This window comes from Etheostoma spectabile, chromosome 2 (genome assembly GCF_008692095.1).
Source record: "Etheostoma spectabile isolate EspeVRDwgs_2016 chromosome 2, UIUC_Espe_1.0, whole genome shotgun sequence".
Taxonomy (NCBI): domain Eukaryota; kingdom Metazoa; phylum Chordata; class Actinopteri; order Perciformes; family Percidae; genus Etheostoma; species Etheostoma spectabile.
In genome coordinates, this window is record NC_045734.1 from 17,860,950 (window position 1) to 17,876,047 (window position 15,098).

General features: G+C 39.1%; 1 protein-coding gene across 3 annotated transcripts in view; it reads left to right on the forward strand.

Moving 5' to 3' along the window:
- The window catches only part of pik3r6 (phosphoinositide-3-kinase regulatory subunit 6), a 23,361-nt gene extending 8,378 nt beyond the window's left edge, over nucleotides 1–14,983 (forward strand). Inside the window, exons 2-21 of one of the 3 annotated variants that reach the window (XM_032532672.1) lie at nucleotides 379–463; nucleotides 619–723; nucleotides 1,281–1,372; nucleotides 1,592–1,660; nucleotides 1,881–2,013; nucleotides 3,031–3,100; nucleotides 3,782–3,980; nucleotides 5,481–5,628; nucleotides 6,778–6,864; nucleotides 7,380–7,623; nucleotides 7,971–8,282; nucleotides 9,442–9,541; nucleotides 10,502–10,624; nucleotides 11,539–11,646; nucleotides 11,813–11,915; nucleotides 12,027–12,088; nucleotides 12,372–12,462; nucleotides 12,558–12,619; nucleotides 12,752–12,864; nucleotides 13,467–14,983. In XM_032532672.1, coding sequence (XP_032388563.1) covers nucleotides 406–463; nucleotides 619–723; nucleotides 1,281–1,372; nucleotides 1,592–1,660; nucleotides 1,881–2,013; nucleotides 3,031–3,100; nucleotides 3,782–3,980; nucleotides 5,481–5,628; nucleotides 6,778–6,864; nucleotides 7,380–7,623; nucleotides 7,971–8,282; nucleotides 9,442–9,541; nucleotides 10,502–10,624; nucleotides 11,539–11,646; nucleotides 11,813–11,915; nucleotides 12,027–12,088; nucleotides 12,372–12,462; nucleotides 12,558–12,619; nucleotides 12,752–12,864; nucleotides 13,467–13,623 — 2,436 coding nt within the window. In that variant the 5' untranslated portion in view covers nucleotides 379–405 and the 3' untranslated portion in view covers nucleotides 13,624–14,983. Of the gene's footprint in view, nucleotides 1–378; nucleotides 464–618; nucleotides 724–1,280; nucleotides 1,373–1,591; nucleotides 1,661–1,880; nucleotides 2,014–3,030; nucleotides 3,101–3,781; nucleotides 3,981–5,480; nucleotides 5,629–6,777; nucleotides 6,865–7,379; nucleotides 7,624–7,966; nucleotides 8,283–9,441; nucleotides 9,542–10,501; nucleotides 10,625–11,538; nucleotides 11,647–11,812; nucleotides 11,916–12,026; nucleotides 12,089–12,371; nucleotides 12,463–12,557; nucleotides 12,620–12,751; nucleotides 12,865–13,466 lie in introns of all 3 variants that reach the window. The other 2 variants (XM_032532674.1, XM_032532673.1) reach the window with 2 other exon arrangements.
- The last annotated feature ends 115 nt before the right edge of the window (nucleotides 14,984–15,098 follow it).

The window sequence follows — 15,098 nt, forward strand, 5'->3', positions numbered from 1 at the left end:
GTGTGTGTGTGTGTGTGTGTGTGTGTGTGTGTGTGTGTGTGTGTGTGTATAAATAGGCGTTTTTGTGGGCAAAAGTCAAATACTAAACTACTAAACTGGCATACAGTAAATGTTAACTGGGGCTAATATATTTCACACACAAATACAATAAGAGAAATGTATCAAGACAGCCCTCCTGTGACCAGAGAGAGTTTTAATTAGCTTCTTTCAATGTATCAGTGCAATTTTACCCTCTGCTGTCAGCAAGGAGAAAACATTTATGGCTTACCCACATTTACTTTCAGCCATCAGGCAGGCTGTCCACCCACTTAGTGTTTGACCTCAGACATGACAGAACATGACTGACACTTCCTGTCCATGTCTTCTTTCTGATTACAGTTGATAGACCCACAATGAATGTGAGACATGACCAACGAAGCCCACTGGGATAACTCAACCAGAATGCACAGCATGGAGCCAACAGGTACAGAACACACACAGATAAACACATGTAATGATGTAGATATGTGCAGAAAAACAAAGGGCTGGTCTGTGTTTCTTTCAAAAGATACTGATTTAAGGAAAAACCTTTTTTTAATATTCAGACTTAAACACACAACCTAACAACTCTATTATCAGACAGCTATTCCCCCACAGTTCCAGAGCCAGAACTCTACCGCAGCATCCAGGCTGTGCTGCCCAGGGAAACAGACAACCAGCAGCCGCCTGACTGTTTCAACAAAGGTACAATAGATCTACTACAACACAGTGGAAGGAAGTAAAACTATTAAGATTTTAATATTTTTAGTTAGCACTGATGTATTTTTTATCCATCTCTGCTGTTGGCTCTGCTCACACGTAATATATGAAAAACAGCATCATCTGATTACATCACTGGGTCTTAATTTTAACCTCATGGTAAAGAGTTTTAATAAAGTGGCAACCGCAAAAAGACCAACTTCATCATGTAAATAAATTCACAATGGATGTGGATTAGATGTCACTAAACTGACCCAATTCTTTGCTAAAGACTTTATGTGTTCCAGCATTTTTCTTTATTTAGCAATTCCACCCCAGTAAACCACCCTGAATACATATTTACTGACGCCAGCCTGCAAGTCTTAATCACACTGTGGAATATTTCGCCGTGTCAGGAGTATGTGGGCTGTTCACTTGTTAGTCATCAGACATATTTTGGATTAGCACTGTAATGGAGAAAAGTGTGACACATTTAGCAAGTTTGTGTTACTTATGTGCAATTCTTCCATCTGTTGAAGTCTTGTGTGTTTATGTGTGTCCAGGCATGCTGAGATGGACACTTCATAAGAAGGTCCAAAACAATCCTACCAACAGCTTATCTCTGGTGTGGTTGCTGATAAAAGAGCTGGAAAAGGTACTTGCTTTCAGCAGTGGCACTGTTGAAACTTTGACATGGTCTACACTTGTGACCACACAAAAGCACAAAAACTTCCCTTTTAACACTATTTTTTTGTCAGTTAACCAGTTGATTAATCAACTAATTGTTTCAGCTCTAGTCGCAATGTACAGTCCTTGGTGTGTCATCAGTCGAGGAGCTGGAGTGGAGCCCTAACAGTGTGTGTTTTCTCTGCAGGCTGAGAGATGGGACTCTCGCAAATGCATAATACCTCTGCTCCACACACTAATGTATGCCATTATTCAGGTAAAGTATTCCTTCCACATTTTTGCATTGTGAAAAGCTGCCTCAGACTTTCTTGTTCATACTTTTTGACACTATTATGCAATGTAGGGAGCTTGTGCAAGAAAAAGGTAACAGGAAGAACAAATGTGTTTTTATTTCAGGAACAAATGTGAACAAGGTATTAAATGGCAAGTGTGTGTGTGTCTGTGTGTGTGTGTGTGTGTTATTGTTGATATTCCAGTCGGCCCACATTCCAGATGAGCTTTACAAGCGTGTCTATGACTTTTGTAAGAGACTCCTGACCTTCCCTCATCCCTACTGCACTGTAGGCCTCAGCTACACAAGACAGATAAAAACTGAACGCTCCATTCCAGGTATTATTCAACTCTCAGCTTGGCATTTCATTCTAAATGTATAACAAGACGTGATTGGTTCATTTCTGTCAGGGTTTCAGAACAACCTGTTCAAAGAGATCCAGCTGCTAAATCAGTTTCATCTTGTCATCAAACAGTCAACACTTACAGCCTTGTTTTGACACATTCATATGGTATTCTGTTATATTGCAGTCATAGCTACGCTTTTCATTTTATGACATGACTAGCATTGAAATCACTCTGTCTCCTTCTTGACATTTCTTTTACGAAAAGGAAAATAGAAGTGTTGTTTTTCATAAATAATGCCATTGATTTTGATTGATTCGTTTATTCTTGTGCATTTTGTCATGATCCTGTCATTTCCCACAAAGACCAATCCCTTAGATAGGTCCATCAAAACATGAATTATCTATTACTCATACTGTTAAGGTTGGAATTATCCCCTTTGTGTCTTAACCCAGTTTAAAAAAAGGCAGACCAAGCATGCTTTGTAATTGTAAAGATGCATATTTACCTAGCATAAAAGAGAAAAACTACATTAAACCAAACTGAAAACAATAAAGAAAAGATAAGAGAACAAATGTAGCCAAGCCTAAACCTAGATGCATCCAATAAATGTATTGACAGACAACAGCTTATACTACAGCATAGATAGTCAGACCAGATGAGCAGATTTCTCCCTTGACACTGACTTACACAGTCCTGCCACAGGAGACTTTAGTAAAGAGAGGGCCATTATTACACTACATTTATATGACTAATTTTCTTTATCCAAAGTGACTTAAAATAAATAAATTCAACAAGGAAAATACCACCCACAAATTGCATTGATCATGTGAGGACATAAAAATCATTAAAACACAAAACTGCTTCAAGTGCTGCCATCACTCCAAGAAAAGCCAGATTGTGGTTACTGTGATGTTCGTTGAACTGTCCATTCATCAAGCATGCGTCAGTTAATCTGTATGACGATTTACAACCACATCAAATGCCAGTCTGTCATTAAATCCTCCACAGGTCTGATGTACCAGAGGATGGTCACGGCAGAGCAGAGACTAAAAAATGAGCACTATCCCTTTCAAGAGAGGTGAGTCATAAATAACAACACTAGATCAAAAGTTAGTATATGGCTGGACTCTGTATGCTCAATATGCCTAGTTGGGGCCAAATTGTTACAGAGATAGTTAGCGGGGGTGTTTATTGTGTGGAAATAGATTTTAAAAGTTCATCTGTAGTAGTGCTGACCATGTACAATTTGCAAATGTGAACATCTGGATGAAAACATCATAAAAGACTGCCTGAAACCCACTGAATAAGGAAAATCCTTTTATTTAGGGATAGGTACCAAAATCAGTATTAAATGGGCCCCAGGGCAACTGTAGTACTTCTCATCAAGCAGCATGGTGGCCCAATGGTTAGCACTGTGGCCTCACAGCAAGAAAGCATCGGGTTTGACCCCTGGTCGTCCTGGGCCTTTTTGTGTGTGGAGTTTACATTTTCTCCCCGTCTCTGCATGTGTTTCCTCTGCGGTACTCTGGTTTTCCCCACCACTAAAAATATGTTCCCCTCGCTCTCTACCAAGCAGATGTGTGGTGAGCATCTGGTGTTGTAAGGCTGCCGATGCATTGATGGCAAGCTTACGGGCTAGTCCTTGCGGTCCAGCCAAATATGTATCACATGTTTGAGTGTACAATAAAAGTCTTTTAGGAATTGAAGCTTTACAAAGGCTTTTTTTAATTCCTCAAGTCTGTCATGTAAATCCCTGCAGGGTCTTTGTTCTGGCTGACCCAGAAGTCTTCTCCGGCTCTTTGGGACAAGTCCTGTTGGGTGATATTGAGACGTCCGCTTCCGTTTCAGATGGATCTCTGAGTCCTCTAGATTACATGTGCAGGGTGGTCCAACACTCCATACAGGCTGCTTTAGGAGCAGAGCAGTGCCACGGGCCAAAACTGGCTCAAGCTCTAAAGGTCAGTGGAACCGGACAATACTATTTTGTTGACCTCACTTATTGCCTTCTCTTTTGAGTTCTCTAGTTGTCTGTTATGGTGATTGCAGTGTATTGTCCTCCACATTATTGTCTCTGCTGTTATGTTTGTTTAAATCCTTTTTGAGTCTTGTTCTGTTCAGTATACCACAGGTTTACTTGACCTTTTTTTGCTCTCTGATAAACCTAATACTCATGAGGATTTGCAAAGACAATGTGAATGTTTTCCACATGTTTGCTATTTTCTCTTAACTAGTTAGAGCTAGGCTCAGAATTCCCCATGATTTGTTTACTTATTAACTTAATCATATTCATTGAATGTGACTTGACTTTATACTTGAATTCTAAGCCTATACTAATCACACAAAGCTTGCTCACAATTGTTGCTTCGGTAAATGTGCCCTACCAAAGCACAGTTCAGTGTGGACAGATGTTTGTGCAAGTAGGCTAACTGAAACATGCTCTCCTTCCCAGATACATCAACGTTTACACTTAGTGTATTTCACCTGATTGGACAAGCTTTTCAAACTTCACTTTTTTTCTGACATGGCTGTCGCTCTGTAGGAAGCTAATTATACCACTGAATTCACTTATTGGTCGAGCTTCCAGCTAAAAGCAAGGAAAACTGCTAAGTATATCAAAAAGGTAAAGGCTATCAGAATTGACAATGATCTGTGCAATGTACTTGACAGTTAGTGCCAAGTGCATGTTGAAAATATGGCTGGAAATTGAGTTTCATGAAACATAACATATATGACAATGCAGCTCCATAATGCTATTCTAATTAAAGGTTTTTTGTGAGCTGGATTTTAAATTATTAACATTTTGTTACAAGGTTTAGTCAGAAAACCTCGTGCTTGGTTAGTTAACATTCCAAAGATGCTTAGAAAACATCATTCCACATTGCTTCTCCTCCCTTTAGTCATCTCTGGTCTGATATAATTTGTCTAGTGAATTTTCTCTTTAGAGTTTTCATAATGTGCCATATTTTTCCCATGTGAATTACATATGTTGGCAGTTACCATTCAGGGCAGAGTGAATGACCTCCGGAATCACTTGCACAACGCCCATCATCCATTCATAAACAGCATGTTGGAAGAGTTGAAGTGAAGTGCAAGTACCAACCAGAATGACTGTCAAGCTTCAAATAAGCGTTAGTACAATAGGATATTGTAAGGCTATGTTTTTGGTCATGCAAGTAACTTTTTTAGTTTTTGGTGCCGGATGAAAAATAGTCCCTACCTCATATGTACGTGTTATGTGAAACATCCTGAATGAAGGTCTGTTTTCTTTAAGCCACAAGGTGGAAGTGTCTTCTGGCACCGATCCTAAAGTAACACCTTTAACAGGACAAACACCAGGGCAGACGCACACGTGCGCTAAAACCCCTCACCTCTTTGCTATTAATACAGAGTCTATATGTGTTTATCTTCCTGTGTGTGCATTTGTGTTCATCCACATGTGTTTGTGTGTTCTGGGACAGGACATGGGTCAAGACGTTGAGTCGCACTTTCAGGAAGTGTTGGCGGCTCTTGAGCAGAGTGCGGAAGAGGGCGGCACAGGGGAGGGGGGAGCGCTGAGGAGCCGTCTTCAGCAGCTGTACAGCAATATCGTCAAGGATACAAACTCAGGTAGGAGCTCCCGGAGAAGGAAATACTGCAGTTTCTCTGAAGTATAGCTGCACTGTCTGAGGTATAAATCAACGTATTGGCATTGCTAAACATCAATAAAATACAGAGAACCACAAGACTCACAGGTGCATCTGATGAAAACATTGTAACTATCAACCAACCAACATTATATACATTAAGTGGACCAAATATTTGCTGTTTTGTTGCATTAAATTACATCCAATTCAGAGATGATAAATATAACATGGATGTCTGCATAAATTAGTCCCACATTAGTCCTATCTTCTGAGTATTTTATATTATTTCTTGTTTGGCATTTAGGATTACTTATTGTCCTGGTTTGGAGTTTGAAAAAAAAGTATTTCTGTTTCTGACAGTCAACTGGGACCTGTTACGAAGGTGATTTTAAGCACCACAAACACAAGCGACTTTGTGTCCTTGAAAAGCGCTATACAAATTAAATTTATTATGATTATTATTATTAGATCACACAGTGAATGGGGCTGCGCCACATTTCAACAATGATTGTTTCTTGACAATGCACTATATTTGTGAGCCCTACAAGGTTGTTTGAATGGCAGTTGTTTTAATTAGTGTAACATATTAACATTTATGGGGATTTTGATTAATTTTCTTGTTTTATTCTATCCTTGTTTTTATCTTGTTGTTTTATAATTGCTTGTGTCTAAACCAGTATAGTGGTGTACAGTGTTCTGTTCAAACAATGTCCGTGATGGACATGTTTTCCGTGTCTGCAAGGGCTTGACATGCCAGCTGTGGCTGAGATCAAACATTTGACCTTGCCACTATCTAGTGGTTTCCGCTATGGCCAAATCAGTTGAGTTAGTATTTTTATAAATCCCGGATATCTATTTCCATGACATACACTCTTATCATGTCAGCAACTATCCGATGAACCTGCTCTCCCCTCATCCCTCCTGGTAGATGGAGGAATAGACAGCAGTGTTCACTCAGAGAGGAAATTCTGTCAGTGGGGAGGTGTTTGTTATGAGTAACATTGGGACAGTTTTGGTTTCTTTATATCTCTCTTCCTCCCTGTGTGTGTGTGTGTGTGTGTCTGTGTGTGTGTGTGTGTGTGTGTGTGTGTGTGTGTGTGTGTGTGTGTGTGTGTGTGTGTGTGCATTGCAGAGCTATTGTCCAGGGGAGGACTGTGTGATTGCCCTCTTCCTAACCCAGAGATGAGCTTCTACCTGTGGACGGAGGATCTGGATATCTGTGAGTGGCTCTGGAAACTGTGGGGGGTCTAGAGGAAGTTGTTAGTACCAGTCAGCTGAACTGAATTAGGCTGCAGTTGGAATGATTTACTCAAAGTGAACCTGAAATAAAGGGAAAACTATTTTGCAATCACAGATGAAAAGGGTTTTCCTGAGAACTGCCTTTTTGCATGGCAACAGATATAAATTGAAGGTTTATTCAACAACAGCAGCCTCATTAGACGATTAGCATGAATTAAATTCAGTGTAACTCGATAGCGTCACAGAGCTTTTGAATGGCCTTCTGGCGCATGTCGGAAATGACTAAAGTAGAAGTATGAGGCAGTTTGAAAGTGAAGCATAATTAAAAAGTTATTTATACCACTTAGCACTCTGACAGTGTGAGACTAGTTGTAGATTTTTCCTCTCAAAGAACAAAGAACAGCTGAGACAGTTTTTGAAAGAACTGAGTGTTGTTCTTTGCTTGCTCCATATGAGTGTTGTGTGTGTAAATGAGTAATGTTCAACTTTTGACAGGGCGAGAGCTGGCCAAGTGGGTTCGATCCAGCTCCATGTCGGAGCAGTTTTCCCTCAGCCAGGAGCAGGAAGACTTTGAGCTTGGTGAGTCGCCCAGCGACCTGATGCCATCTGACATGACGCGCTTCTCTGTCATGTCCAACGACAGCGGCATCGAAAGAGACCTGCCCCCTGGCGTTGATCCCTCTCCATCGTCATCTTTGGACACTGGCAGCATTTGTGCATCATGGGAACAATGCAAAACGTAAATTCAGTCCCTTTTAGTTGACGTTGATGCCCACAGCTAGTTTTACTTGTCTCTGTAGTAAAACATACACATAACTGCCTTGAGCATACCTTAAGTTGTTAGATTTTTAGAGCCATTGTTTTCCATGTGAATGATCTTGAAGCCACTTAAAATTAAGTTGAAATAAAGTAGTCAATCTTCACCAAGAACATTTATAACTTATTACTGTAAGAAAACTTACACAAATATTTAAGAGAACAGTGATGTGTATCTTATCATGGAATCTTTGTATCACTTGTTTTTGTTTCCAAGCCTTGAAATTATTAGCACCTGGAGTATGACAGTAAATCTTTTCCTTCTCCAAGTAAGCAAGAGTCAATGAGGCTGTCACGGCGTGGAGGCATCAAGATGAAACCATCTGTGAAGGACAGTATGGTGCTGATGCAGGACACCCTGGAAGATCATGCAAGCCTTGGAGCTGGAGGAGGAGGAGGAGGAGGAGGAGGAGGAAGTGGAGGTAGGGTAGGAAGAAGAGGGGCGACTCTGCAAAGGCGGGCAGGAAGCAGCGCGATGCAGAACCCCTTCCTCAAGCAGCAGAGACACTTTACTGCCAGGATAGTCGCCATGGGAGACGACAGGGTACTGGGCCGCCTGGCCAAAGCCTACTATTTCTTCAGGTGAGGGTCTCATAATATTACATGATGATGAAGCTGATAGAATATATTGCTTTCATTTGTCTATGGATATACATATACATATACACATATATACATATATTCCACTACACTGTAGTAGTTTTTTAAAATGTTTTTGCAACTAAGATCTACACTTATCATTTATGTGGTCTTTCTCATGAACACAACCCAACAGTGCAAAAATGGGAACTTTATTTTCACGACATACACTGGGTTTCCCCTCTTAAATAGATGTTATGAGATGTTGGAGCAACTTGCTTTTGTTTATGCATAATAATGAGGCTAAATAATTCTCCTTGAAACTACTGTAAACAATATAGAATTGAAAAAATGACCCCTCTTTTACATATATATCTATATTTATAGATATACATATATGTGTATATATATATATATATATATATATCACATATATATATCATATATCACAAAATCAGCTTTCTTCCATCTTAAAAATATCTCTGAATTACGGGGCTTTCTATCAAAGGAAGACTATGAAAAATTGATTCACGCATTTATGACAAGTAGATTACTGTATTGATTAGTGATTACTGTAACGGTCTGTTCACCGGTGAAATCCACTATTCAGTGACTACAATTAATTCCAAATGTGACTTGCACGCGCTCTGACTGGAACAAAGAAGTTTGAACATAGTATACTAGTAAATACAGCTCTCAATGGCCTTGCACCTCAGTATTTTAGAAACAGGTTCATTAGATATAAACCAGCAAGAACCCTCAGATCCACAGGCAGTGGTCTCTTAACCATCCCTTGCTGTAACTCAAGAGCAGGGGAGGCAGCTTTTTGTGTTCATGGCCCAATGACATGGAACACCCTGCCAGTTGAACTGAGAGGGGCCTCCACACTGAACATTTTTCAAAAGGGCTAAAAACCTTTTTACCAAAGTCTATGAATAACTGAGTTTGTCACTGTGTGTGTGCGTGCCTGTGCGTGTGTGTTCAGTATAGGTTTTGTATACAGTATATTTTACTCTGTATAACCAAACTAAATATTATTTTAAGTCGCTTCTGTATTAAGAAGATTGTGTACATTAACTTGTATGAAATGTTCAATAGAAAAACATCAGTCAGACATTCGAACACTTTGTGCTTCTCACAAATCTCTGGATTGTCTTTGCAGGAAAAGGGAAGCGCGGAGGCTTTTTCTTACAATGAAAGTAAACCTCCAGTTTTACTACATCCCTGTTTGCAGGGCCACAACTCCTATCTCCTCTATCAAAGTAAGGGCACTTCCTCTTATCAACATTTCATTGGCCTGTTGTGTGAAAGTCAACACAACTCTAGAGATCACAAGACAAATGACTTCTGTCTCCAGTAACAACAGATCAGTTGGTCAAATGCCCATTACAATGTTGTCATTGTGTGTTTCCTTTAAGCAATAATGTAGTGACGCTGCAGGGAAATGCTCAGTCATTTACACACACACACACACACACACACACACACACACACACACACACACAAACACACACCACACGACCACACACACACACACATATATCTGTTACATACAGTATTATATATATATTATATATAATATATATATATATATATCTATACACACCACACACGTACACTATATCCAGCGAAGTTGCATGTTTTTAACCAGGGCAGCAGTTTTCAGATACAGTATGTGTTACATAATTGCAAAAGGGTTCTCCAATGTTTTCTAGTTAGTTTTTTAAAATAATATAGATTAGTAAACAGAATCTACCTTTGGAACATTGGATGAATGGTTGCTGATAATGGGCAATGTAGATATTGCATTAAAGATCAGCCATTCCCTCAGATATATATAAAATATATCTGCTTGGCAATTTTGCTTTTATTTTTTTATTTTTTTATTGCATTTTATTTTTCTTGGTATGATATTATACAATAGCCCTATTCTGTGTAGTTGTGTAATGTCATTGAGAACAACAAAAAATAAATGTTAGTTCAAGGGTCTTTTTTCCACCAAGGACTTCCTTTTTAATACACCTGAGCTGTTTGTCGCTGATCTTTAGAGGTGAGGTGGAGAATTTATATATGCAATATTGACTCTCACAAATTTTGTGAACAACTAAAGGAACAAAAAACATGCAATAGCTAAAAAAAAGAAAGAAAAACTTCCATCTCTGCTGTCGATTTGCCAAATTTTATGAGTTTTTGGTTCCACTTTCATGTTCCTTTTTTTCTAGGAAAACCTCCATCAGTCCATGGGGAATCCCTGCACTCTTGGTTCTTACTTGAGCATGGTGGACCCATGGTACAACTCTAACATCAACAGTTTAGGATGCATGATCCCCAAACTGGCTAAGATGGTATGAAACACTTCTAAACAAATCTAAAGGAATATGCTTTTTTTCTCACAGCAGGGCTATGTTAGATAAAGACTTTGTGTTTGAAAGACTAGTGAGAGAGAACAATGAGGGGCACTAGACTATCTTTACTTTTCTTTTCAATGAAAATGTCATTGCATTACTGCATCCGATTTAGTCAGCATGGCCACTGTTTTCTGCACAAGTTTAAACACAGGAAGCTGCATAAAATCTTTTACTGCTCATATTGAAACCACAGCAGTTACATAGAGCTGATATAGAATTACCATGAAATTGGAAACGAAATGAGCAAAGGAACATCTACAGAATACATAAAGTTGAATGTAGTAATATGTAAATAGTATAGCAGTACAAGAGATACATGACATAGATGCATGAAGTGCCTTTTCTTTATGATTATTATAAAAAAAAGCTTGTTTTGTTCAAGTGTAGCGTGCTCTCTGGCTAAGTCCTTCTTATACTTATATCTTATATCTTATGTCTCATATCATATCAAATACCTCAAAGTGAATCGTTGTTCTCTAATTTCTGCATCCTCCTCCCTTTTCCAAAACTTTTTAAATTTCTGGGAAGAAAAATGGAAAAATGTGTTTGTTAATGGTTGAGATTTAAATTGGGTCTCTATTCATATGTGCCATACATAGCCATATGAATAAATAATAAAGTAAATATAAATAAATAAAAGTTCAAATTTAAACTTAAAGCCATAGAATTAAAGTCAATTTCTATTACTCATGTGACTGGGAACGTTAACAAGCAGCATTGTATTGTCTGACAAGCATTTTAGTGACTCACTAAATTCACTTGATGTGACCCAAGTGTGACTGAAATAAGTTTGTGGTTGGAACATTGTGCAGGCAGGAGGGATAATTTTACATGACTTTGGTTTTCTCTAGCACCAGACAAACCCAGGGAGGCCAAAAGAGCCTTTCGTGTCTGATGTAATTTCCTACTACGTTCGTACCGGCCAGCAGCCTGTCTACTTCACCATATACTTTGTTAAGGTACCGGTACATTTCATGTGTAATGTTATTGTTTGTAAGGGTTAAAAGCACAGTGTACTCTCCAATCTGTAGCATCTATTGAGCTAAACTGCTTTATACCAAAAGACATTTGAAAAGACATTTTCAAATGTCTTTTGGTTTTTAAAAGTTGTTTGTTTTCCCTTAGATCACATTCACCAACATGGCAAAGGATCCTGTGGAAAATGTGTTTCTTACTCATCTAGAAATGGAGTTTCCTGAGTTCCGACAGATCTCAGCGTCAATTAGAGGTGAATTGTGTTTTGCTTTATTTTCCTAATGTTTTCAATGATATTTGCACACACCCGCCTGACTGTGTCTGTTCAAAAACAAGTTTATCAACATGTCTGTTTCTCAAACAGAAAAGCAGAAAAAGAGCTCAGGGGATCTATGCGGGGCTGTAGTCTCGATGAATTACAGAAAGGTAAGTTGTTTTTTGGATCCAGCATTTCCTTATTAGATTAGTGCCATCAGGCGACCTTCAGTGTAGTCGCATGCCTTATCGATTACCGGAAGAATCAATAAGATGTATCCATTTCAGATTGTATCGTTTGTGTAAAGAATGACTTTATGTTATTGCTAAACCCTTGACACTTGTATGCTTTGTGTGTGTGTGTATGTGTATGTGTATGTGCGTGTGTGTGTGTGTGTGTGTGTGCGTGTGCGTGTGCGTGTGTGTGTGTGTGTGTTTCCATGTGTCATATCAGGTGACATTAAGTGGCCGAGACATTGACAAAGGAATCTCAGTCAGGACAACCGGCGCTCAGATCAATGCTATTCCTTCCAGTGAAGCAGAAGGTTCACTATTATCTCTGACACACTCAATATTTCATACTATTTTAAAATACATTTTATGATTTTGTCTTATTTTTTTCTCTGCCTTCCTCTCATAGATCTGAACTGTTTGACACTGACACTGAATGAATCTCCAACAAAAACTAAAAACAACATTGTGGTGAGTCCAGGCAATTCAAGGCTAGGCTCATATCTATAGTTGATGATCCTTACGGAGACTGTTTATGTTGAAACTCGTAGAATGTAAATGATTTATACAACAATTAATCCTTTTATCCTTTTTTTGTTTAAGTCTCAGGAGTCGAAGTTTCGGTGCAGCAACATTAAGATTCGCACTTTGGAGAGTCGATCTTTCACTGTTACACTGGACAGAGATTGCCGCAGGACCTACAGAGACGTGCAGAGGTAAGAGAGTCCAGCCTTAATTTTCACAACACTGAGACAACCAACCATTTATATGTGCAACATCAACAGCGCTTACAATAAGACCCCTTGTGAAGGCATCTCCACAACGCCACAAACCAAGTATCCACCAAATCAAAGCCACAATCCAGTGGTTTTCAGAGGCCGATCCCAGTCTCCCAGCCTTTCTTAAATACAGGGCCGGGGCCACACTGACAATCAGGAATCAGGATCACCTGAGATGGGCAGAGAGGGTCAAGAGCGGGTGGGGGGGCGCATAACAGTTTCATTGATTCGAAAAATGATCATTAATAGCCATCATTGCTATAACAGCTCTTTCAGATCAAAGAGATCTTCAATTAATTAAAGTCTCTTTAGGGCACCAGCAATAGTGGGTTTTAAAGTGGAACCCTATGGTTTGTGTTTGAAATTGCTCTATTGGGGTTTAGTCTGTGGTACAACTTAAGTATGCATCATTTTCTCAATTAGATTTTGTATTTTCTCAACTAGTATCTAATCAGACCTTTGAGTCTTTGTAAGTATGGACTCAGTTTCTGTGCAACCCCCAAACTGATGGCTCTATTTTGAACTTGTTTGTTTTGTAGCTTAGAGATCTCCCCGTGTCTTGATCCCGGATACTGCGTCCAGAAAACCATGCGGTCCAAATACAATTTGGGAGCGGACAAAGATGCTGGACTGAGCAAATACATGAGCAAAAGACTTCTTCTACCAATCAACACATTTGCTGGCATCATCACCTGATGTGGTGGACTAACCACATAGAGAAACTTTGAGAATTGAGACCATCCACGCTATGTTTTGATGGTGGACAAAAGAAACACCTTTGAGCCACACTGAGCTGCTCCAAAACCAATTTTTTTTTTTTATTCAGTCAGTCTGAACTGACTGGCATGTATGGAAAAAGACTATACTATCAAAAGCAACACATTCCATATTTGTCACACTGCAGCTAAATAACAAGTTGGCTTCTTTTACAGTAATAGGAACAAAATGGTGTGTAATACCATTTTGTCTGCTGTGCAAGGTGTGACCAAACTCCTTACAGTGTTTCTGTACCACTGTATATATATTTAGATGGTCAATACATGTATGCAGATTAGATTGCCAAAGAACTGTACAGCCTTTGACACTAGAGAGACCAGCAGGGGAAAATAAGTAAGCAAAGGTATGTACCAGTATTCATTAAAGACTTCAGGGCTACTGATATTTAGATCACTAATAATTTGACATCTTAAAGAACTCCAAACTCTGAAAATCTGTTTCTCCAAGTCACCACTTGGTGATGTAAATTTGAAGGGTTGACAGTTACTCTACTTCATAGACACACTACTTTTTATTACCTTCTTGTCGCACACACATACAGTACACACAAAAGAATACAGACTCGTCTGGCCTGTCAGCAACTACACCGTCCAGATTGTTAAAAGACTGGAATAAGGAAGGCTGCCGATTACCTTACCTGTTACATTTGGCTTAGCTGAATCCTTAAATATGTTGGTATTCTCGTACTTGTTACCTGTTAGGTGTAATTTGTTTTGAAGGTGCAGGTGACTGACATTGGCCTTGGGTTTAGGTTTTTGGAAATGTTCTTGAAGGTTTTAAGAACTGCACACTTTGTTCAGTGCAGAAGCTAGAGCCACGTGTTAAGAACTACTACACAACAGAAGCAGCTTTTCTCTTTTACTGTCTTAGACAGACGAGGGACCTATGTACACACTGAGTTACATGAAGTAGCCTGACTTCAAGCCACTGTCTATGACCAAGACATGCACGATTTTGGGTACACTCAAATCTAAAACTTGCACACATGCCAACAAATGTTTTAAATGTATCAGCCACAAGTTGTGAAAATCACCTTTGATCCCCCCCATCCACTCACTGTGGTGCATTTGATTATGCATAAACACGGTAAATTGCAACTTTTTGCACTAAAACAGCAAGGCTTGTTTTATTATGTCCCTGTGGGAGTGGAGTAACAGTGTGTAAATCATGTAATTATTACTACATGTGTTGTTAAGTTATACTTTAAGACTTAACACAACTATTGGCTCAATTGTCATTTATTACTTTTTTTTTACCACATAATTATTAGATAACACACCAAAGAATGGCTCAGGAGCCTTTTTGTATCCCCACAGGTATGATCTCCGGCAATAAATGTCAACAGCCTCAGGAACTGGAAGTCTGTGTGTGTGTGTGTGTGTGTGTGTGTGTGT